Here is a 25,751-nt window from a genome sequence, read left to right as displayed (position 1 = left end):
GATGATGATGATGATGATGATGATGATGATGATGATGATGATGATGATGATGATGATGATGATGATGATGATGATGATGATGATGATGATGATGATGATGATGATGATGATGGTGGTGGTGGTGGTGGTGGTGATGAGTATGGTGATGATGATGCAGTGAAAATTTGACCAATGAGAGAGAATGAGCCTTAATAGTTTTTGAAAGGACCCAACCAATCTTGTTGTTTGTAAGAGGTTCTTTCACTTTTTTAACAAAACTGTATATTAAGGGCTCTTTAGTACTTCCAAGTGTTTTTGGTTGCCTTAACGATTTCATCCTTTTCTTCTATCAGAAAAAGAGATGGCGAATCTAATCCTCCAATGGACTACTAGAGAAATGGTTTCCGAAGGTTCACTGTGTGGACCTGGCTTATCCAGACAGTCGTTAAATGGTATTTACTAAAATGAGTGACATACCAATCTTGGAATGCTAGTTTTCTTCAACACAGCATGGTTACTAACAGTTACTGTATACTGGGGATGATTTCACATTTAATGTTTACTCACCAAACCATAAAGTCAAACCAATTTGAGGGATTCCGCACTTATTACTCTATTACCTTTGTATTGAAAGTGCATCAAACTTGTAGATTAGTTTAAACTCAAAACAGCAAATGTATTTAATATTACACTCATGTATAACTAAATAGGGAATAGATATAAAACAAAGAAATAGGCTGTAAAATGTAAGAAAACATGTTTATTTAGAATAAATCTTAGGATTCTTATTCCTCTCTGAGAGTTCATCTTGACAATAGATAATTCAGTCTCACAAATATTAAATTCTCTTATCTACAAACTTAATAGCTATGAAGATATATACAATAAATATCAAACATGTGCATTGACACCTCAATTGCCACTACCGTCTCCAACTCCCACACCCCCTTCTGTTGACATCCTTATCTTTACTTGAAACTGTCTTTTTCTAAAATACCTGTGATCATTGGAACAGAATGTCGTCCATACCGAGGATAAAGACAATTTAGGTTCGTCTAAGGTGCCATTGTTGGATTTTCCGGCCCACTTTAATGTTCAAATAACATGCATATTGTAGCTACCGCCACCCCCCCCCCCTCCCACAATCCCACCAACCCTATATTTGCAGACTAGCAGTTTATCATGAAGCCTAGTGACCACTGCATTGTACTCTGAGAAATTCAAGTCTGTGCCAATGAGACCACAAAAATAAATCTTTCCAAAACAAGGACTTCTTGCAATTGATCTAAGATCCAGTCAAGTAATTGTTTCTCTTTTGAAACATGTTTTTCTCTTTCACATTGTGCTATGTGCTCCTTTATCATTCCCCAGATGGTGCCACATCTGGCGAGAAGAAATGACTCTCCCTACCACCCTCTTGATGCTATTATTCCAGGATGGGAGACTGACCTCCCAACTACCCCATCTACTGCATGTTACTACTCCAGGGTGGGAAATTGAACCTCCCTGCGACCCCCTCATATGAAGATTAGACAGATTAGAAGATGGGACACCAACCCTCCCTACTACCTCCAGCTTAGCTATTACTCCAGGGCTAGATACTGACCCCCAACTACCCCTTCTAAAGCTGTTAAACTCTAGGGATAGATACTGACCCTCCCCACTACCCCTCTCTGTGTTATAACTCCAAGGATAGAAACTGACCTTCCCCTACTCCCCCTCTGGGCTATTACTCCAGGGATAGATTCTGACCCTCCCCCCCCCTCTGTGTCATTACTCAAGGATAGAAACTGACCCTCCTCTACTCCCCCTCTGTGTTATTACTCCAAGGATAGATACTGACCTGACCCTACTCCCCTCCCCCCCCCCCTTTGGGCTATTACTCCAGGGACAGAAACTAACCTTTCCTACTTTGCTGTTATTCCACTCATAGCCCCATCTCTGTGCCATCATATTTTGAAATAGATATACTGCATACATGAACCACATAACAAAATTTACATATTGCTTTAAGCTTTAAGGCACAGTTTTAATTACGTTGAGTATTTACATTCATCTTGAGCAGCGGTTACACTTAAACTGACTTAACCGAACCAATACATTTTTGCCATTAATAAAGCATTGATTGATGTTTTGTATGCATTCATACACTAATCATGTGATACCAAACAAGAAAATATCCAGTGCATTTAGAAAGAAAGACTCTGTCCATACTCAGGCTAAGAACATGCAGTATAAACTACAATTAAGGGTAACCAAAAATGTGTGGTTCTGATGCCCCATCTTCAACGCTTGAAATTAAATTTGTTTTAAAATGACACAGTAGTTTGCACAATAATCTACATGACATCGTACTAAGGGCTAGTTGAAGCAACAGATATTGATTGCTTTGAAGACAGAAATGGTTGAAGAACCATGCTAACATTAATACACAACTGTACACAGGCACTCTATTTCAGACATGTACTTCAGACATGTATTACAGACATGTACTGTACAAGTACATGTACAGACATGTACTTTAAAACAATGACTCATACATTCATGTAGCCCCAGCTGCATATGCAACAAATCAAGCTATGAAGATCAAGGAGTTGAACCAATCTCTTTTCAGTTTCTTAGCAATAGTAATTGTACAGTCTATTTGAATGATAAATAGCCATCAGAGTGCCAACCATGCCCTCTATACTCGATTCCAAAACAATGAAACATACATTTGGTGGAGCAGCCCCAGCTGCTGCATATGTAACAAATCAAGCTGTGAAGATCAAGGACTTGAACCAATCTCATTTCATTTTCTTAGCAATAGCAATTTTTACAGTCTATTTAAATTATGAACAGCCATCAGAGTGCCGACTGTCCGTTCTCTACTTTTGATCCACTTTGAATATTTCAACCTAGTTATCGCAGTGGTCATTTCTGAATGTATCCCCTGGCCCCCCCCCCTTCTTCCAATAAATCACGTATTTGCAATTGAACAACCCATGAACCATTACCCCTAACTTCTACGGTGCTCGAGGCATTTTCAATGTTTACATTTGCAACCGTTTGCACATGTTTTTACCATCATTTCAATATCAATTGGGCCAAGAATAATTGATTTGGTTTCAGAATGCAAAATTCAGAAATGTTAAACCACACTGGCAAACTGAATGGACCATACAGGGTTCATAGCAACGATACTTCAAAGTTGTCTGGATTTTTATATTTCTAACCATATTTACTTCTAATCACCCTCATTCCCTCCCCCCCCCCCCCCCACTTACCACTCGGCTCTTTCATTACCATAGATCTTAAACAATTGCACAAACTTCATTTCAATTTTTTGACCTATTCCAATCCGACTCTTTCAAACTCCATTCACATCTCTGTCTGCTTCGCCACTGCTCACCGTCTCCCAACTCCCCGTGACTTCGTTCGCTGCTGGATTACAGTTGTTACCGTTTTCGTTCATGTTCACATCCACCGCCCCATCCACCCCGGTCCTGGTGCCCGTTGCACTGTTCTTTCCTCTGTGGAGGACGGGTTTCTCGGACGACTTTCCCTGGAATTTTCCTGTTCCTGCACCCCTGTTTTTCAAATGTTTCACTGGTAACTTTGAGGAATTGCTTGGGTAATGGAATCCGGGACTAATCAACGCTGGGATGATGGACCCTGGTGACCTCTTAGTTTTGAACTTCCCGAACGACGTCTGACCTTTGACCGGATGTTGCTCCTTATTTTCTCTTTTCAGTCCGCTCGTTTGCTCCGTATTGTTCCTCGCAATCCCTGATTTCTTGAGACCAGAAGCTCCGCCCGAACTTCTACGTAGATTGCTCCTTTGCGGGTCGTTCTCACTTCTACCGTTGGGAGACAAGATCTGTTTCGATCCGGAGTGACGATCCTGCATCAGAGACAGGTTTGGTTCAGATCCGCTTCTTCGGACTCCAAAGTTTCTAAGTCCTGCTCCTTTCCTTGGCTGGTGGTATTTTCCTCTGGATATCTTCCCCTTACAGGTGGCTGCCTCTGATGTGGATTCCGTCTTCGCGGAGCTGTTGCTTTTAGCTCTGGTCCGGCTGTAGTGTTGAGGTGACTGCAGGTTTGATGGATGGGGTGCAGGCAATGTTCTCTACCGAGGAAAGAGAAACAGTAAAGTCAACTTTTATAAGAGTACTGTTGATCTGACTGAAACTTTGTAGCTGTTTAGTTAAATATCAAATTTACAGACAACCTAAAAGTTGCTTTACTTACTGAATGGTAGATTGGGAAGGAGGTGGAGAAAGAGGGCGGTGCCCAGGAATTAGGAATAGAGGATAGCAGTGCTAAACCGTTTCCAGTCATTTAGCTTCTAAGGTAGATGGGGAAAGTGCAACTGAAGAGTGGAGACAGGTAAGAGAGAAAAGAAGTAAATACTTGAAATTTGCCTGTGCTTGAACTATCACTGATAATGCAAAATGTGTGATTTCCTTAAAAATATTTTATGCAAATTGTACAAAGATGAACATTTAAAACTTTAGAAAAGTTTCCTACGATAAAGTGTCACAGAAATTAACGTTGTTAGGGGACAAGTGCAGGTGCCTGAAAATAAGTTGAGGACAAGGTTCTCTATTGAAGGAAACATTAATTAAAGAAAATTATGCAAGGCCATTCCATGAATGTTGGATTCAAGTTCCCAACATTCTTGGTGTCAGCTTTAATATAACCAACTAGGTGTGGGGCGTTGTACCTGGAAAATTAAAATATGAGAATGTGTTATCAAGGTTGCATACTTTCATAGCTATATTTCTATTATAAAGTAGACGAAATGTGTTGATATTAACTTGCTTTACCTCCACTGCCTTGATACTGTTTATTCAAAGACACAGTACTGTACTTAATTCACAGGGTAATGGAACATTTGCCCCTCTCCTAAGCCCCTCTTCTGCAACTATCAAAGAAACTTGTTTCTGCAGTAATCACAAATATAATTGGTTTCTCCCCTCTCCAACAAACTCGACCACAGAGTCATGTTTCTCATCACAAAATATTGCTTTGTAGCACAAAGCTTAATTTATGAGATTTTCATTGTTCCCAAAAGAAGACGACCATCCCATCAAATTTCCAATGTTAAATATGAATGTAAGAGACTGACTTCGGTCAGCTTGCGGCTTTGATAAGCCAATGATGGCTTCTTCGCGAGATCTAAAATACATTCATACATACATGTTGCATCAGCTGGTAGGTAAAGTTTAGGCATTTAGAAACATGTGTAGATAAAATAGTATAAGGGATATTAGATGGTATTACTGTGTAATCTTGCATGCCATAGCCTGTGTGAACTCATGTGATTACAGTTACATGTACAAAGTAATTTAAACCATTGCAGTTCAGTACCTAAGTACCTAATAACAATTTACAGAACTTTATCTGCAAAAATGTGTTACTTTGTGGAAAAAAATGAAACATCTCTCATGATATACTGTAGTAAGACTTAAATGTGTGACAAAAATTTCCTTTTCAACCAAATTTGCAAAGGTTCCTCAGCCTACACAGATCTGCGAGGCAGATTTGGTGGTATGTACTGGATAATCGCACAGAAGTTCCATGTCTGTGGAAATACTGTCGGCAAATCCAGTCGAACCCGATGAAGGGTCCGTTTATTTAGCGCTCGAGTATCTCGCCTACAAGGCATGTCTCGCCTTGCGGGATTCTTAAGAGCGCATTGACTCTAATTTGTATATATATCGTATCATGAGAAGAAGGTGGAGATTGATCGGACATGTAATGAGAAAGAACATAGATGACATCACATGAACAGCCCTCCACTGGAACACCAGAAGGCAAACGAAAGAGGGGACGTCCAAAAAACACTTGGCAAAGAATTATGGAAGGTTGTTGCTGCCCTATGTGCCAGGAGGCATAATGGGCAGTAAGTAAGTACAAGGTAAAACGAAGCACTGACCAGGTTTTAGATTTCTGAAAACTTTCCAAATAGTTTTGTTTAATTTTTTTTTAACTTTTCGGTTTTGTACCAGATTCACTGAGACTAAAAGGTATGGATGAATTAAAGTGACAAAGTCCACTCCTTGCCCCCCCCCCGACCCCCCTGTTTTGACATAGTTTTATGTTGATGAGCTGGGGCATAACACACACATACATATATAAACATACAGTACTGTAGATCACTAACCTGTTTGATATATATAATTTAATGCCCCCTTCTACACCCCTTTAAACAAAGATCACTGTGAATTATTTTGCATCAACAGATACATCAATAATCTCTCACGTTTTCCATTATCTATGAATGCCCCGTTATTTCGCCAAAAAAACGACGACAGCTGCTACTGTACAGGAGTGTTTGACTTGAAGAGGGGGGAGAAAAACAGGGGAGTGAAAGCAAAACGTATTCAGGGATCACTTATAGCTTGTATCGAGGCTTTTAATCACTATCTGCTGTAAATTTTTACATGTGACTAATTCTGGACTTATACGAGTCAAGAGACCGGGATATCCAGAGAGCGAGGATTAAATAATTAGCTGACCTCAGGTAAGACACGTCTACTTGGACACGACATTTACTGTATCGTCCTCCATACATGCAAGGAAAACAGATTATGATGATAGGGCCTATAAATCAGGCCATGCATTATGTTCAAATATCAAGTTACTATATTGTTTTGTATTACATTATGCATGCTAATATACTGTATATAGTAAGATGTTTTTTATAGTGTTTATCATTATCAAACATTCCTACTTTCACCTAAAAAGCTAACACATCTTAATAAATCCATATTTTCAGTTATCATCAGTAAGAATAGTATTACTTAATTCTATTTACAATTTGTCAGGGAGAGGACTTTAATTTATTCCTTTTCTTTGTCTATTTTTGTAACTTGAATATCAGTTTGTTTAATTTTTTTTTTTTACTTTTTGGTTTTTTACCGGTTCACTCAGACAAAAAGGTACATGGATTCATTGAAGTGATAACGTTCCCACTCCTAATACTCTGTCTGAATATTAGTAACTGCCTCATCAATTGCCAGATTCAGAGGAATATGTTCCTGATCTTTGGTGGCAGTACCACCGTCTAGGAGGAACATGTTTACATGTTTATTGGACGGGATGACATTCGATGAGTTGTTACCATGCAACATTTTCAATTTTCCTGCCATGCAAATGAGTAGAATATAGAATCTTGCGAATTTGGGGAATCAGGTTGAATTGTCAATTTCTAACGTTATGGAAGTAACACTAACTTTCTTCCAAAATTTTCACATATTTTGCAAACTATTTCACCAACTGAAAATACTGACTTTCATATGCCTGTTAGTGTGAATCTTGGTGTACTGTACTTGTATTAAACACTGATTTATAAGTTAATTATTTAAATATATTTATATCAACATTTATCATACAGCCCCAGTACTGTTGTAGTAAATATATAACCTGGCATAAAAATTACGCCTCTTTAACCTACAGTAACTTACATACAGTAGAACAAATTTATGCTTCAAAAGTGCTTTTTATACAAAGTTTCTTTTGTTAAACTTTGAGACCATTTTCAGCAAACATAAAAATTTGTTTTTTTCACTATTTCACCAACTGAAAATACTGACTTTCATATGCCTGTTAGTGTGAATCTTGGTGTACTGTACTTGTATTAAACACTGATTTATCAGTTAATTATTTAAATATATTTATATCAACATTTATCATACAGCCCCAGTACTGTTGTAGTAAATATATAACCTGGCATATAAATTACGCCTCTTTAACCTACAGTAACTTACATAGAACAAATTTATGCTTCAAAAGTGCTTTTTATACAAAGTTTCTTTTGTTAAACTTTGAGACCATTTTCAGCAAACATAAAAATTTGTTTTTTACACCGTCTAATCTATTTTATTTTAACAATAATAATCTGAATAAGTCTGGAAAATTTCAAGCAAATCACTTTAGAATTTGAACACTGAGAAGCTGGCTAAATAGAACTAAAATTGAATATTTATGTAACAAACACCTATTACATTATCACATGATTGATTACCATGGTGATTTAAAAAAAACACAAGTACCATAGAGCCATTTCCTCTTCAATTACAGGGTGCAATGCACTTAGTTTACACCATTTCATACAAGTCAGAGGAAATGGCAACAGATGCTACAGTTCTTAAGGTCAATTAGACTTTACATCCACAAATGTTGATTGATTATCACAGGAATTTCTGACCTCAATAAAAAGTTATACATATGAAAACAAAGGGTATGAGTAATTTTATGAACAATAAAAGGTGTTGGTCTGTGGCAGTTTGAAAGTCATCTTCTTCCACACAGTCTGCAAATTTCCAGGCAATTATGTTTAATAATAATAATAATCACTTGTTGCTTTAAATAAGTTTTAAGTACTCCCGGATTACAGAACGTGTCTAAGGATCATCTGAAAACAACTTTGCAGGGGGAGGGGAGGGGGAAGGTTGAAACTGATCATTCATGAGTTTCTGGCAATATAATCAAGCAATTACCAACAGGTGCTAACTTAATACGAGCTGGCAATTGATCAAACTAAGAAACCTTCCCAGATTTTTATCACCAAATGAAGTCCGGAAAAATAAAGCACAATAATCAGTAATGATTTTATTAAAAATAATTTTGTCTGCTAATGAATATAAGGGAGTCCAAATACAGAAGCTTTAAAATGTACGTTTTAACGATTCAATTTTTAAAAAAAAAATTTTCAAGTTTTTTTTAAAGTACCAACTAGACAGTGGCTTAATTTCAGTGGACTATAGAGTGATCTGAATTTAATGTTTTGTTTAACAGTATTTAAAGTCTAATTACTCTACGACCAGAATGTGGTAAATTCAACTCATTATGCAGGGTTTGATGATATCCCCTAACAGGAATGGAATGCTCCATCATAGCACCACCAATGATGTACATTCATTAGCCGTTATAACCGGATTGGTTTATTATAGGAATGGTTAAACCAGCTAATGTACATAAAAGACAAAATGCGTCTTTTTTCCCTCTAAAATGTATTGGAACGTGGAGAAAATCCACTTCGTTTTGGGGCAAAAATTCCATAGATTGCTTCATGCCACTGCGTTCTACAGCTATAACACTAGCGTGACAATTACCTTTATGTAGCCTACATTATTTGCAGTGCTTTTTTGAAAGACAGGTAGAGATGCATTTCTTTATAAATACATTGTTTTCTCCAAGTGCTGGATTTGGGCTTTCTTTAAATTTCATATTCTGAAAGACTTTTCTCGACCATAACCTCACTTATTGGCGATTGATAAATCGATCGACTGCAATTATGAAATGTTTCCTTCGTGATCTGTTCTGAAGTGGGGAAATTGTTTAAAACTAAGATTATTGAGCTCAATTTTGTTTTGTTTATATATTTCCTCCAAATGTTTTCTCAACATATTTAATATCAAATAAGAACCAGCCAGAGAAAAGGGAGCTGACTTCACTGAGGGCGGGGAGGGGGTGGAGGAAGGGGGTGGGGATGCTTACTTAAAGGTCATCAGTATTAGTCCCAATATGCTAGAAAGTCAGATAATGGCCACCAAAAAATTTGAACATGCATTTATGATTTTTTTCTGCCCACCTTAAAAATGCCAACCCATAATGAGACATGTAATTACCTAGTTTAATACTCCTCACTGTCTGGTGATAATATGGAGCACCAGGACTTCAAAAGTACTCTTGAAAATCCCTAGTTCTTTTCATCTTGCTAAAACTTTAAGGTTCAATATACTGATGACCTTTGAACCCTAGCATTTGTATTTTCTTGAAATGTAAGTAGTTAGCCTACTGCTCAAGACTAGTCAAAGATTATTTCAAGAAAAACCATTGAAGTCTAAACCTTCACAAAACCGTTTCAATATTTCCTAACCTTTGTCGGCCAAAAAAAATGTACTCCCTTTGCAGTATTTTTCTTTCCATCCCATGTATAAACAGAAACTAAGAAGATGAGACCAGAAAGCCAAGTTCTGTCAATAGTGATTCATTGCCACAGTTTGTATGAGAACATTCAACAGTATAAACACTGCACCCAAACTTTGTCGTCAACTGTTGGCCGTTTATTTTTCGAGTCATCAAGTACTTGTACTTACTAGGGTAGATATATGATTACCAGGCATGAAGTAACTTCATCCCTGCTTTGCAAATGCAGTAAGCTTATCCCTCTGTTGACCTATAAAGACCTTCTACCATACTTGAAGTCCTCCAATCCCAATACATGCTCCATCAAGGGAGGGTCTGCATACTATTTATGAAGTTCAACCTAAGCTCTCATTTTGCAGTTATTGTGTTTTACAAGGGTTTTCTTCAGATTCTGCCCTTTGTTGACCTCCAATGACCTTAGAAACTCCACCAGTTTTGAAATAGTTCTTGTACTCCCTAAGTGGGTCTGCTGTACTTTAGATACCAAGTATTAAGAACCAAGAAGTGATTTTTTGTTTACTGATCGTGTTTACATGTTTGGGTATCACACAAACAGTAGATACACTCACTCACACATACCATCACCATCACATCTATAACATTCCATTTGCCCTACGCCAAGGAATTGAAGAAAATGATCAGATACTTTCTGTATTTATCTCATTTAAGATATCAAAGACGACCACCACCAGAACAGACTAAACTAACCATAGAGATGACGATGAGTTCCAGCTCTACCAAAAACACCCAACTGACGGTTGATCTTATCTAAGCGGTGTCCCTGTATCTCCGAAATCCTCCATGGCAAATCTATTTTCTCCAGCGACTATTTCTCTCCTAATCCTTATGACTTTTAGCTATGACGCATTGAGCAACGATGAGGATTTACAATTGGATGCTGTCTGTTACTACTTCTGCGACAACAGCACGTCTAACATTTCGGAGGTCTACCTGAACAAGCAACAGATACAGCATCTGAAGGGATGTAAGCAGTTCATCAATGCCTTGGAGGACACTCCCGAGATGATGAACACTTACGAGGACCTCCGGGCGATGGAGATGGTCAAGTTTACCGACGAACAGGTCAAGCAACTTCTGGTCGGCAACAGAGGTTACTTTCACCAGAGGTCGCACCTACCGCGAGAGCAACAGATCAATGACATCAAACCGGAGAGTAACTACAGCTCGGACGAACTCCAGGCCCTCGAAGAGGAGTTCATGGAGAGATGGCTGGCTTACCGTGAAATTGAAGACAGCCTCAAATCCTTTACAGTTCACTTCCCACTGGGGGAGAGTTCAAGTTCAAGCAGCCAGAGTTCAAGTCCAAGCAGCCAGAGTTCAAGTCCCGGAAGTGAGTCAAGGCGGAGGAGAAGACGATGGGTGAAGTCTTATCGTCCCCATCAGTCAAGGCCAGGTATGGAAAGAAAATTGGTAAGGAACAGAGGAGGAATGGCAAGCCAGGACCCCAAGAAAAACTTGACCCATAGAACCAAAGACTTCTTTAGATCTAATGTTGGAAGGAGGAGGACGAATCCTTTCCTCCGCAAAGAATCTTCGAGTATAAAGTACGACGAATCATCGGACGATTCCTTCCAAGAGAGACTCTACCAGCGATACCTTCAAGCAATCGAAACCAGCGTGGAGAAGATGACAGAGATGTCGAGAAACAGGAGGAACGTCGACAGACAGAAGAGAGAAGACCCAAAGCCGGCCGAGTCCTTAGAGCTTTGTCCTACTTCAAAGTTTTGGACGGCCATGGTATTAGGATATGATGAAAGTGGAAATTTGGTCCAAGTCACTCAGGTAAGGGAAACTCTTTTCTTGGGGGAGGGGGGGGGTTGAGGAGTTCTTTGGTAAATGGTACAATCCACAAAAGGTTAGACCACTTTTGGCCAGTTTAATTTGTAACAAAAAACTTGAACCTCAATAAACACTGTATGGACACTATTACCTTATATAATCATTCCATGTTTGGAATGAAGTAAATTGTACTGACAATCTCTTGATGATTCACTCAATTTCATTAATTTTTATCTCAATTATTGCTTCCTTATTTGGTGTACAAAAAAAAAATCAAAAAGCACAAAAAACTAGTTATACTAGAGAACTGAATCTCAATGGGTTCAGTAACTTCAGTGCAATCTTATTCAAATGAAAACTTACTCAATAGGTTATGAAACATTGCTGACCTCACCAAATTGATAAAAGCTACTTTTAACGTACAGTAGGAGGCCTCTTGTCACTGAATGTTATCTTCAGCTACAAATATATGCTAAACATACTGTAACACCAGCTTACTATCAGAGCCTGAATCCCCCCAGGTCAATGTATGTTACATGTTGTACATGTTGTGCTTGCCATGTGGGACCTTGTGTCAAGCTTTCTCTAAATGCAATACATCCTAGTGTTGCACAGCGACCCAAAGATTCCCAATTTTGTACGTTGTCATTTAGCGATTGATTTATCGATCAATCGATGGGATTGTTTAAGCCATCCGGTTCACGAGTCGTCGTTCAAAATCCATTTCCTTTGAAATTTTAGTTCCCAGAATACGGCCAACAACAATGGTTCCAGGAGGAGAAATGCCTCTACGCTCTCTCCCCCGCCCAGGGTAACGTGGAATGCAGGATACGATTTCGGGAGGTCCCAGCGATGGTGGTCGACCTACAAGATCCTAACGCACCGGTTCAGGAATCCTTCATAAAAGTAGAGAGCTGTGCAGCTTATCTCATCACTGCTGACGAGGTGGCTGGCACTGCAGCCGAGGTGGCCGGTACTACCGTAGCTCCAACAACACCACCACCGGGTGGAAGTAGATAGATCAAGCTGTACGGTATCGTCAGTACCAGGATCTCACTTAATCCTCTATAGCTTAAAGGAATTAACTCCCCTTTTTACAGTTTTAAGACACTGTTGCTTTCAATCAAAATTTTTGAGTTGTTGATATTTTGGATAAATTGTTGATGTTACTACATACAAATAAATAACAAGTGTTGTTAGTTAACTTGACTAGTGAAGTTAAAAGTTGAAGTTAAGAATAAAACATAATTGGAAACTTTCCAATTTATTAGTTTGCATGTGGTGAATTCTTGTTAGTAATGGAGAGTGTCTTGGTGATGGCAAAGTTGAGAAATTCAAATCCAAACTCATTAATTGAATTGAAAGATCCAATTGCTTCTTACTGTACAACAGGGATGAGCCCTTTGTAAAAAATATATCACAGAACTTTGCAAAAATTGCGGTATAGGCTCCAGTTTGCTTATGCTACAGTGTGTTAGGATAATAGTTTTTGTCCCCAAGGTAGAAGAGAAATCACGGGATATTCCGCGAATCCGCGGAAAAGCTCATGCCTGCTTCCAAGAAGAATCCTGCGAGGGTAGAAACATAGGGATCTCTCCCTTTAACATATCTACCCTACACAGGCCATTTTGCAGTAGATAAGCAGTTTGTTAACTGTGTTTTTTTGCTCTTTAATTAAGTACGGACTTTTTAATAAGTTTGCAAACTTGGGGGAAAAGAGTCTCTGAGGAAGTATGCCGTAACTTGATTAATTGCCATGTTAATTTGATTACTACTAAATAAGTTGGGTAAAGTTGTTCATGAAACACAGAAGGCTACTTTCAGTAATAAATCGTCGTAATTCTTCCAACTATTCACACATAACTGTGACTACACTTTGTAGTTTTGGGGTTACAGTAGGTGGGTGATACCAATGCAAGCATGCTTAGTACTTGTATAATTTACAGAACTCTAATGGGTACATCCAGTAGGTGGGTGATACCAATGCAAGTAAAGTATGCTTAATACTTGTATTTACAGAACTCTCATGGGTACATACAGTGGGTGCTTCATTCATCAAATCTACACATCTCTCCTACAATGTGACATACTGGTCACTTTCATTTCGCTACATTTCTTTTGGACATCCAAAGACAAACAAATACAACACCTGGTTGTCTGAGGGGCAACCAAAAGAAAATCCTTCAAAAAAATTTGCTCTTGCTGCTTTGGAAAGTTGAACCATGAAGTCTTCTTCCATCATAATGTACTATATTATTAAAGCCAGTGAGAATTATTGTAGATTAATCTCCTTTGAATCTAATGAATATTCATACTTGAATGCTCATAAAGTCTATTCAAGTACTATTCACTTTAGCTTGTCATTTAACGTTGCATTACATGCGCTAATATTTCATTTGAATTTGATTTGATTTCGAATTAATAACTATACTATTCCATATTTAGTTTTGATCTATTATTTGTTCTCAAGCTGTGGAAAGGAAGGGATGGTGGGTTTTTTCTTTTTTTTTTGGTAAGTTAATATAATGGGAAAAGATATACATTTTTCAAATTAATTGTTTCTTGCAATAATTGGATGTGACATAGCACAAAGTAAGTATAAGAGAAAATATATAACTGTAAAACATTCAATAATCCTCCAAGCAAGCTGTTTCAATGTTTTTTTCTTTCTCATGTGTTGTAGTCAAATGATTCATGCACCTTGTTTGGCGGTACTCTTGCCTGAATTTTTTCTATCACAGACAGTTCCATGGACAAATTTCATTTGAAAACTTGGTTAAATACAGAGAAGTGAACAATACTATCTCCCTGGAGATGGTTGAAAATAAAAATTCTTTGTCAACCCTGCCGGGAAAAGTTTGCCATTCTTATTCAGAAAAGATATAATTTTAACACTCCTCACCTTGTCTTCACCACTTTTCGTCTTTTGTTTCGCGGCTGGGATGACTCCTTTCTTCGGTTGATTCCGTCTCAGTTGGGTCTGATCTGGGTCCAGCCTCCCAGAGCCTACCTCCTCCTCCTCCTCCTCCTTGGAGCCTCCAAATACATCGTCGACCTCTTTCTCTTGGTAAGACGTTTCACTCTGGATAAGTTTCTCGATTGGTAACAACGTACCAAATGTACCATCCGTTACTCCACCTCTCGACCATCCCTGATAATCGTCCGTCTTGGACTTGGAAGTTCCTTGGGCATTCAGAGGGACAACCTTTTTACATATTTCAGTTATATCCTCAGAACCTTCACTTTCATTATAAGAGTCACTCAGGTTAAACGTTGCAGCAATTTTAGTTTGGTTAGACTTCTTCTGTGCCATCGCCGTCGTCATCAACCCCTTACCTCGGCTATCTATTCTTCTTGATTCGCATCTCACTGATGATTCCTCGTGGTTCGCTTCGGGTAAATTCCCTCCGGCGTTGTTAAAAAGCTTTTTGGTCTGAAACCGGTCCCCATTTTCATCGCTATCGGAATCAAGGACGACACTCTGAAGCAGAGAGTTTTCGCTTTCGGTAGAAGAGTTTTGCTTCAACTGAATGGATTCGCTATCTTGATTGATAGTTAACATTGGAATCGGTCCCTTGAGTCTACTTTCCTCGAGAGGACTGCTCTGTGAAGAGACAGACAGGCCTGTGAAAGGAACCAACCGGAGGAACAATCACAGCAACGTGGGTGCAAGAAAATGGTGCCAAGGCAAAAAAGAAAATTGGTGTCATGTGAGGGTGCAGAATGCAGACAAGTCATGAAAGACACATTAAAAAAATGGGAGTAATTATTACTAATCAAAAGAAAGCTAAACGTGGTCCTGAAATGGTACTGTACCAAGGATTGATAGTAGTTCCTTTGCATCGCCTGTAACATCAAAATTCATTTTGTTTCCTTCTCTCATCCGTTATTTAAAGATGATGCACAGAAGGAATGGAGTTATACCATGTTACATTACAAGTCTGTTTACACAGTGATAAATACCTCTGCGACTAAAACAAAAATGGCCTGCCGGTAAAAATGGGTCTCAAAGTAATTACGCAGCTGCATGAGCTGGACTTGCGCAAAAGACTAGACATGTATGAAATGTTCTAAGAGAGGAATGGAACACAGAACTGATCAAATAAATTAAAGCAGCTCTGTTAGCATTCCCACCAAGAAGTTTTGAAAACCTCAACCATTCCATCAGAATCTTGGAACCCTCAACCCTTCCATCAGAATGTTGGAACCCTCAACCCTTCGGCAGAATCTTGGAACCCTCAACTCTTCCGTCAAAACGTGAAAACCTCAACCATTCCATCAGAATCTTGGAACCCTCAACCCTTCCATCAGAATCTTGGAACCCTCAACCCTTCCATCAGAATCTTGGAACCCTCAACCTTTCTGCAGAATCTTGGAACCCTCAACTATTCCGCAGAATCTTGGAACCCTCAGCCCTTCCATCAGAGTCTTGGAACCCTCAACTATTCCATCAGAGTCTTGGAACTCTCTGCCCTTTCTGTCAGAGCACCACTATTGTACAAAGGGGATACAAAGCACTTTTGAAGTATTCCTTCTCGCCCACAAAATGATACAGTTTTAGTTGAAATTTAGCCCAATTAATTGTCAGCAACCGTAGATTTCAGGCAACACTTTTATATGTAAGTTAGGGCTAGGCTTGTATTGACATAGATGGTAGTATTGTTGACCTAGCCTATCAAGGTTCATATCAGATTTGCAAAGTAACCACATTTTTTGGACTGTTGACCACCTGTTGTGAAACTAATACAGCCAAATAATACCATGTATTAGCACTAGGGGTGAGGAGAAAGGAAAGCTGAAAGCAAATGGGGCGGGGGAGGGGAGGAGGGGGAGGGGTTGAGTTATATATAGATCTGAAATAATTTTTTATACATGTTTTTACCTTGCTGGCTTTCCGTGAGTACGCTATTCAAGAGACTCTCGATAATCTCCAAACTCATTTCTCTTGCAATGTTGCTTACAACCTCACGCCTCCCATCCTGTCTCTGTTGCTGGTCTTCTGCCGTAGCAACACCGTTACCATCTTCAGAAGACTTTGATGACCTGTCGTCAGTAACCTTTGACCTCTGCATATTATCCCCTACATTAAACTCCTCTGGGTGTAGTCTTGCGTTGGTATCGTTTCGATGAGAAGCGACACTTCTGGATTTGGATTCGGCTTCAGAAACATCGTCACTTTGAGGACTTTCTCTTTCTGGGTTATGTAAAGTTTGATCGCTGTCGTCAGCAGGTGATTGGGGCAAGTTGATTTCGACCCATGGGGATAGACTTGAGGCAAGCTCTGATGTGAAGGCAGATACAGCAAACCTTTGAAAGGATTAATAAAAACAAAGGAGGATGATGAAAGAAGAGGTTATAATTAAATGACCGATACAACTGACCAGCAAAGGGAACACACCATATCACCTAGTTATTACTCAAGCCATCTTCTAAATCATAGATACTTGAAAAAAAATATAACTCACCACCTTAATTCCCTTCCTCCCCACCTCACCACAACTTTCCCAACCAACCCCACTCCACAAATCATGATAATAACCATACCTGTTTAAATCAGAAATTAAACAAATTTGTCAATGTGTAATAAATTTTCCCAAATAAAATGAAAAAAGAAGAATATTTCATTTCCGAGATATGGTACAATCTATGAAGCTGAGTGATATACCAAAAAGATTTTTTTTATATTCTTCATTTTCTATATGATTTGAAATGGATGATTTCCTACAACATTACACTGTTGACCCTTTTCACACTGATAAGTACAACAACCTTTGCATTTATATCCGGCATGGACAGTAATGACCACTCTATGATGCAACAACGAAGACAAGCAATATTTTTTCACAAATTTTAACATGCAGACCATTTGCTAACACATGAGCGTGCTATTTATTAAAACTTAAGATTTAATCCGTCGACTTCTAGAATAGCAACATGGTAATTCAGCAAAATAATTTTGATCACATTTCATCCATTAATTACTACCCAATCATAGAAGCACAAATAACTATTTGGAAAACATTTCCGTGCCCCACCAAATCTGGGAAGCAAGGGGACAGAATTATTTTAATTTCTTTTTGGTTATTTTTGTCCAATTTGGCCTTCAGATTGTTCAAATCAACAATTCCATCTGATATCGAAGACCTTGAAAGCAGTGAACTTAATCCACAGCTGTCAATGACGCACAACAGTGTGTGAACACTTATATACACCAAATACTGGCGACCAAAGAGAGGAAAAAAGTAGAATGTTTGTGGGATATAATCTATTCAAAGATAATTAAAGGGAACGTCCAAGGACAACGATTAGAACACTCATTTTGCCAAACATCCAAAAATGTTACACTAGGTTTGTGAGATCCCCACTTCATACGTTGTTTCCATCCCATCCTAAGGACATTAAAGATTAAATTTGAAAATAGCCGTTTACATTTTCTATGAACAGTTATAAATTATTACAGAAAAGCAAAAACTTTATGTTTGGCCTCGTTTCCTTAGATTTGAGCAAACTGTTTAAAAACTATTACCAGTGTAAATAACCACAGCATATGAAAACTTGTCTGGGTTTGTTACTTAAGTACCTAAGATCAGACATATTTTAGCCTGCGAACTTTCTAGAAGTTTTCTGGAGCATTTTAGTCACTGTTTAATCTCACACATTCTAAGTGACAAAACACAAATTAATTGCAATGTAGAGTGCCTGTAAGGAGTAACGATGGACAAAAGGAAATTATACGGGTTCCATCCCCTTGCCTATTTGAGGTCTTTGTTGTATGTCTTCTTCTAATGGCCATATTATGAGATAGTAAAGATCAAGACAAACATTCATTTCACTAATGTTGCTAACATACTCTCTGAAGTTTGTTACTAACTTCCAATTGACCACTAAAGAAATAGGTCACAATTTGCCAAAATCTACTTCCTGTGGACACGGTCTAAGAACATGACCTGTGAAGTATTGATGGTTTCTTATTTTATTTTTCGTTTCACTAATTTTGCTAACATACTCTCTGAATTTTGTTTCTAACTTCCAATTGACCACTAAGAAATAGGTCACAATTTGCCATAAACTATTTCCTGTGGACACGGTCTCACATCATGGCCTGTGAAGTATTGATGGTTTCTTAATTTATTATTTGTCTTACTAATGTTACTAACATACTCTCCAAATTTTGTTACTAACTTCCAACTGACCACTAAGAAATAGGTCACAATTTGCCATAAACAACTTCCTGTGGACACTGCCTAAGAACATGGCCTGTGAAGTATTGAAGGTTGCTTTTTATTTTCTGATGCTTTTTTCTAACATCACTTAACAACACCTTACTTGATTCATCCTTGAACTGTGACACCATAGAGATTTGTTCTTTCAGGTTGTCACTGATCTCCAAGGACTCTAAAGGTTCCTGTAACCTTCGTAATGAATTTATAGTGTGGATGTTAGGCTACCAAAAGTGCAACCTGTCACATTTGACCAACAAGAGACTGTCACTTGTTCTGGTTTTTTTGACAGATCAATTGTTTTTCAAATATTAACAGTTTGAAAAAAAATTACATTGGTGTGACAATTTACAAGTGGGATGGGATGGACCACTTAATTATGAAGAATAAATTCAAGTTTGGGTGAATTTCTGTCACAGTAAAATGAGGAATTATCACTAACACCTTGCATGTGAATTGTTTGTGCATTGTTTGCCAAGAAAAATCAACACACTGGAAAATATCCCTTGGCACAATAAGTGGGACATCCACTACAATAATACAAGGAACCAACTCATTTCTGGGTAATTTAATCTCATCTGCAATCTTCATTGCCAGAATCCAAATCTACCTATTAACACACGGACAAGGGGAAATGCATCAAATAAGTTGATAAAAGATGGAAGATATTTAATAGCCGAAGCTCCTGCTACAATGATAACTTCCTAATCTGTTCATTTGATTATATGTGACCTCAAGCAGTGGGACTGAAGTTACCCAATAGACATATTTTTGGTTACATCCCTCCCTCCCTTCCCACTCCCTCCCCACCCACAAATATACACACATCACTTAACTTGTTTTACCAAGATTTAAAACTTTCTTGCATTTTCTGTTGTACTTTTGATGATCTTCCATACCATCCCGCCCTAAAAACCCACTTTAACTTGATTCAACTGAGCTTGAATTAACTAAAACCCCATCAAATGAGACGGGCAACATTCTAAACCCAGTCACTGCCATATATATGACTTTGTCATGAATTCCAGAAATAAGGTCTGACCATATTGTTCCTTTTCTCCCCAACATTTGAGTTAACCTACAAATTTGAATTTTTAAAGCAAGAATGAATCAGACAAGATTTCTAAGATCAGTAAGAAAAATATTAAAGTTTGATCAATTCTCAATACATGCAACAATTTTTTTCTGTAAAGTAGTTGTTTCTTTCTCTAGAACTATAAATACCACTTTATTGCTTTGTGGGTAAGAGGAAGGTATGGTAAGAGGGTGAGTGAAGAAGGAAAGGAGGGAGGGAGGGGAAGAAAGGAAAGAAGATGGGTAGGAGGGTGGGGATGAAAGAAGAAAATTGGGAAGGATGGAGGTGATAAAAGAAAACAAGAGTGGATGGGAGGGGGAGATGGAAGGGAGGAGTGGGGCAATGATTTTGGAGAACAATTTGGCCTTATCTCTAGACAACTACTGGAATTCCCTGGACAATCATATTTAGGTTTCTTCATTACTAAATCCATTTAAATGCAGGTTTAAGACTGACTAATTGCATAATTATTACACCTATCAAGCTTCTCTTTTTTCTGGGGTGGGGAGGGGGTGGGGTGGGGTGTGTGGTTGGTTTCTGCTCCATCTCTTTCTTTAGTTGGATTGACCTTTTGATCTTAACCATCACATCTCACAAGTCTCCTCCACTTTAGTAAAATATTCTTCTATAACGGTCTGCAAAAATGCTGGGTAGTTGTTTACTATTTATTTAATTTATTCAATTTCTATTTATTCTCTTGTATATCCCCAGTTGTATGTTCTATTTTAGCAGTTGTACAAATCAATACATTCAATTCCATACCAAACTCATGGTTAATACAAAACTTGGATACAAAAACCCACTTTGTGCATGAGAGGTTCTTACTTGTAAGTGCCAGGTACCAATCCACCCAGACTGGTCTGTGTCCCAGGTACCTCCATGATCCACTTATTACCCCTGAGGTCAATATGGAGTCTGTATCCAGATACAGTGTCACCTACAGCAGACCCATTTTCATCGACCAAATGGGACGGCTCCCATTTTATGCTGACGCTGGTAGAGGAACGGCAGGACACCGCGACGTTCTTAGGGGTCGTTATGGAAACACTCTTGGATTCCTGACAAAATAATATGATATAACAAAATATATCTAACATTAAAATATCTGGCACTATGTCACTCGGTGATCAACAAAACTTGGATTACTGCTACTTACATATACATAAACCAAGAAAAGTTAAAATAGCTAGAACTGTTTCATAAATTTCTTTTACCCAAAATTCACCAACGTCACTAGTTTATGCTATGTGAACATACAGATGTCATATGTTAGTATTCATTAGTGTAAACAGTACATCAAATACACCAACAACCTTGATAATTCTATTCAAAATAGGCTAGGCTATATGAATCTGTTAATATGAAAGTGTGGTAGTTCTACAGCCTAGACAATATTAGGTTTCTGTCAGAAATGTGTCATCAATGTAACTGCCTTTATTGAGAATTCACACATTTGCTATAAAATGATGCAACAATCTAGTAATTTATAGTTTTTTGGTGCAAGGGTGTTAAATGGTGTGAGAAGTTATACTGCAGATGTAAACAGCCAAGTTTAAGGGATTGTAAGAAGAAAAGTTGATAACCAGCTGTTGTATTGGCAGTTGGGAGGAAGGAGGGAGGGAGTTGGGAGGAAAGGAGGAGGAGGAGGAGAATAGGAAGGAGGGGTAGAAAGGGAGGAGAGGGAAGGGGAAGGGAAGAGGGTGATCCAAGGTTAGGAAGGTGAAAAAAGGGAGTGGGGTAGAAAAGGTAGTGGGGTGGAGTAGGAGAGAGAAGAGACTAGGAGAGGGAAGGGAGTGGGGATGGGAAGAGAGGAGTGAAGGGAAGGTAGGGAGGAGAGGGTGGGGTAATGGGAGGGAAGGTAGCAGAGGGAAGTAACATAAGAAGGATAAGGAAGGGAGAAAGAAGAGGGTAGGGAGAAGGGGCAAGGAAAGAAGACGGAGAGGGAGGGAGGGAGGGGAGAAAGGAAGGAGGAGTAAAAGGGAGAGAGGGAGAAGGGAGGATGGAGGAAATGGCAGAGCAGGGCACTGATTTGGAGATCAATATGACCTTATCTTTGGCCTTATCTTTAGACAAACCTCACCTCTGTGGTATTTGTTTCTGTTTCAAGATGTGAGACTATTTCCGACGATGGTTTAATTTCTTGCTCGTTACTCTGAGAACTAAGAAGTGGCGTACTGGAAGGAATCTGAGAGGTGGCAATGTAACTGGAGATCTGATCTAAGGATTCTTGCAGACGAGAGACCTGAAAGAAATTATTAACCAAGAAATGATTAGTACAGACTCTGACTTTTAAAAAAAAATATGTTGCTACCACAAGAATACAGATTTGCACAATCCAGAGAAACCAAAATACACAATATGTCTCGTTAAGACCACAAACTGTCAGCAATATATACATACACTTCATCTTGGAAACAGACTGGCTTGCATGCCTTTTCACTTCCTATGTGGTTCACAAAACAAGCATTGAATTCATATAATGTTCTCTACGAATGTAATGAAAGAAGCATAAGCCAGTGTATTCAACAGCTATAAAAGTGTGGAAGGCCCAGGGGATCTAAGGCGTAGATGTTTACTTGGGAGATTATGCACGTCTGTCACAAGATTTATATAACCAACAAAGTACATGTGCAGCTGTAGCGTGGCCAACCAGCAAACTGCATTCACCTTGACCTAAAGCTTGATGTATAAAGCTTCTCACTTCAAATCGCCGGAGGGGAAAAGGAAGTCACTAATAAACTCAATGAATATCGCGACTTCCCAATGTTGCATGCAGTCAGGAAGAGGGAAATTGGGTATGGGAAAGCTCGAATAAATGCACTCACAGAGTAAGAGAGCATACATATTTATGTATGAATGAATCAAACGACAACATGCGGTCACATAAACTGTGAGGAAAGAAAGATGACACTTGATAGAATTGTAAAGCTCAACCGATCGCTCATATTACCTGTTTCTGCAGGTGGTCACATGTCTGTTCAAGCTGTTGCTCTCTTTGCCTAGCCAGATCACGGTGGTGCTCTTGTGACACACCAAGGTGCTCTTGCGACAGACCATGGTGCTCTTGTGACAAGTCACTATGTTCTTCAGTTTCCATTTCTGGAGATGATTCCTCATCTTGATGAATACGGCTAGTTTCTTTGTTATTAGCTGAATCTACGCTATGTTTCCACTCTTGCAGTGTTTTGACCTGCAGAAACGATGAGAAGATACCAAATGTTTTCACATTGGTCTACAAGGGTTAGCCTCTTCACTGTTCAATACATGTAGGGTTAAATATCAGCCCAATGACCTGCACTCTACCAACTGAGTTATCCAGCCTCTTAGTCTGTGGGGGACCTCTACATTTACCATTTCTATGCCGGGGGAGCCCATTCAGGCGTCACCTTTCATACTGTGTATAACCAGGCATCAAGCCAGTTTTGATTGATACAACCCAGAAAGCAGCAGGGAATGGATTTCAAGATAAAACTATAGGCTTTTTTACGGTTTATATACAAATAAATAGGTAACAAAGGAACAATGGAAAAACTGACTGGGAAATATTATAAACAATGGAAAAGAGTGAAAAAGAACTTTTGTCCTTATTTTACTCTTCATCACATTTCTCAAAAAGTTAGCACTTATTTATAAAGTTATCCTAAAGGACAGTAAGAGATTTGATTTCTGTTGGTCTCTCACCTGATTCCAGAGAAGTTTCAAGGCCTCCATTTGTAGCACCCTAAGATGTTTCTCTTGTTCATAGAGTTGTCTGGTCCTTCAATACGAAAAGAAAAGACATTATGAATCATTAGGACTGTTAACAGTAGGCTCTCACCTGGCAGAGAAGATTCGGCGAGTCTACCAAAAATTTAAATAAATCTTATCTTCCTACAGAGAAAAAGGAATCTCAAGTTTCATTGTTCGTTCAACACTACCCCATAGATAGCAACTGGGATGTGAATAAATATAAAGAGTATATTATCAGTGAAATGCCGGTGAGAACAGGATTTTTTAGCAAGTAGACTTTTTTTAAAGCACTGGTACTTTTTAGCAAGTTGCAATAATTGTGAAATTCGGGTGTTGGCCACCGAAAAATTAAACAGATTCTACCGTCGTAAAAGAGAAGGCAAAATAAAATAAAACTGTTAGCAAACTGCTTATCCACTAGAGAGCCTGTGTAGGAGAATGTGTAAAAGTAAGTTGGCCTGACATTTCGATCCTAGCAGGATCTTCTTCAAAGGTTAAAAAAAAAAAACGATCTTTGAAGAAGATCCTGTTAGGATCGAAACGTCAGGCCAACTTACGTAAAAGAGAAGGAACACAAGTAAAAATATTTACCTCTCAAGTTCCATGGTGAGAAATTGAACATGATCATCCATTCTCTGTGATTTTAAAGTCTCATGAATATTTAAAATGGATTCATCTTTCTCTCTTGCATGGAGTCCTCGCCAGAGGGCCTGTATTTTAGTGGCGGCATGGTCTTTTTCGAAGGCACTGGTTTAAGAAACGAATATGAAAAGGATCCTTAGGTTACCAATGCAGAGATACGTTATAAGGGGATGTCACATGATGCTCGTCTTCGCATTTCTTTAGAATCACAATAGGCAAAAGACTCTCAATACTTCTCCCCAAATGGATGCATGGAAGTTTAACCCCTTCCTCAGCCACCAGATGGAGCTACATTTACAATCCTATACGTGTCTGCCTTTCCTTATAGTTTCAAATGTTCAATGCTGAAGTTATGATTGTAGATAGAATACTGACATTACTAGTCTATCAGAGAAATAGCCTGAAATCTTGCTGCGTATCAAACGAGACATATATATATATTTACCTTCCAGGGTCATCCGGAACGGACAGTTTCCGAGCTCTCTGTTTGGCCTCATGGCCTTTGGCCTCAGTTCTGCCCGCATCAGGAGTAACTGCTCTTTTCAATCTCTTCTTAGTCTTAGCAACATCTTTGATGTGTCTCAATTCATCTTCATGATTCTTGGACCCCCCTCTGTGCTTTGGTTTTGGTTTCTGCTTTTGGTTAGCTCTTTGGTTAGCGAACGTGCCTTTATCCGTTCTCTCGTAACGTTCTTGTCTGTCTGTGTCCAAAGTAGGAGTGTCTCTCTCGCCGTGGGAGTCGCCGTCGACTGAGAGCTGTTCCAGGTAACTCTTGACCTGTTGAGGGGGTTTTAGAGGCCGGTTCTCGTACATATCGTACTGCGAGAACGAGGAAGATGACTGGCTGTCGCTGTCCTCTTCCACATCTTCCATCCCAAAGGAAGGAAGATGAGATGTATCCGTGGCAACTGTCGTACCGTCATAAGTGTGTGCCCTGACTCTGGATCCAGGCGATGATATCCTAGGTAGTATCAGCTGATCGGGTTTACCACTGGAATCAATGGGTAAGTGGACAGAAATAGAATCCAAGACATTCTCTGTCACTGATTCTGGTGCATAAAGAAGAAAAAATATCGACAAAATATAAGATAGTGACCATGGATCCTGAAGGCAAGGCTCCTACTGTCTTTCGTACATATCAAGAATTCTGAGCAAAGATTATTTCCACTGTTAAAGTTTATTAACATTGTATTTAATGGGATTTTCCTGTGGCAGACAATGTGAAAAGATTTCATATATTTTCCTTATGAAAATACCTGGGTTCTGTCAAATCATAAACTGAGCAATAACACAGGGGTGAAATCAAAGAGTATCAAAATTAGACAAACCCCGATAGAAACTAAAGGAAAGATGTATTGCAGGTTCTAAATCTTTTTTTGTTTTTTTGT

The 25,751-nt window shown here is 38.8% G+C and overlaps 2 protein-coding genes across 7 annotated transcripts in view; one reads left to right on the top strand and one right to left on the bottom strand.

Annotated features, from left to right (window-relative positions):
• Positions 1–719: 719 nt before the first annotated feature.
• LOC139962747 (uncharacterized) overlaps positions 720–25,751 on the bottom strand; it is a 38,904-nt gene continuing 13,872 nt past the window's right edge. For 3 of the 6 annotated variants that reach the window (XM_071963034.1, XM_071963035.1, XM_071963036.1), the window contains 9 exons: positions 24,809–25,412; positions 24,313–24,468; positions 23,674–23,749; positions 22,943–23,182; positions 22,073–22,234; positions 20,818–21,050; positions 16,580–17,004; positions 14,600–15,321; positions 720–4,087 (listed from right to left, as the gene is read on the bottom strand). In XM_071963034.1, the coding sequence (XP_071819135.1) occupies positions 3,329–4,087; positions 14,600–15,321; positions 16,580–17,004; positions 20,818–21,050; positions 22,073–22,234; positions 22,943–23,182; positions 23,674–23,749; positions 24,313–24,468; positions 24,809–25,412 (3,377 nt within the window). In that variant the 3' untranslated portion in view covers positions 720–3,328. Of the gene's footprint in view, positions 4,088–4,209; positions 4,331–14,599; positions 15,322–16,579; positions 17,005–20,817; positions 21,051–22,072; positions 22,235–22,942; positions 23,183–23,673; positions 23,750–24,312; positions 24,469–24,808; positions 25,413–25,751 lie in introns of those variants that run through there. The other 3 variants (XR_011791353.1, XM_071963037.1, XM_071963038.1) reach the window with 3 other exon arrangements.
• LOC139962748 (uncharacterized) lies at positions 4,340–14,591 on the top strand. The gene is made up of 3 exons (XM_071963039.1): positions 4,340–6,487; positions 10,567–11,700; positions 12,439–14,591. The coding sequence occupies exons 2-3, from the start codon at positions 10,699–10,701 to the stop codon at positions 12,715–12,717; spliced, it is 1,281 nt and encodes a 426-aa protein (XP_071819140.1). The 5' UTR covers positions 4,340–6,487; positions 10,567–10,698; the 3' UTR covers positions 12,718–14,591.

The sequence above is a fragment of the Apostichopus japonicus genome, chromosome 21 (genome assembly GCF_037975245.1).
Source record: "Apostichopus japonicus isolate 1M-3 chromosome 21, ASM3797524v1, whole genome shotgun sequence".
Classification (NCBI taxonomy): domain Eukaryota; kingdom Metazoa; phylum Echinodermata; class Holothuroidea; order Aspidochirotida; family Stichopodidae; genus Apostichopus; species Apostichopus japonicus.
Note: the sequence above shows the minus strand (reverse complement) of the source record. Positions and strands in the feature narration are given on the sequence as shown.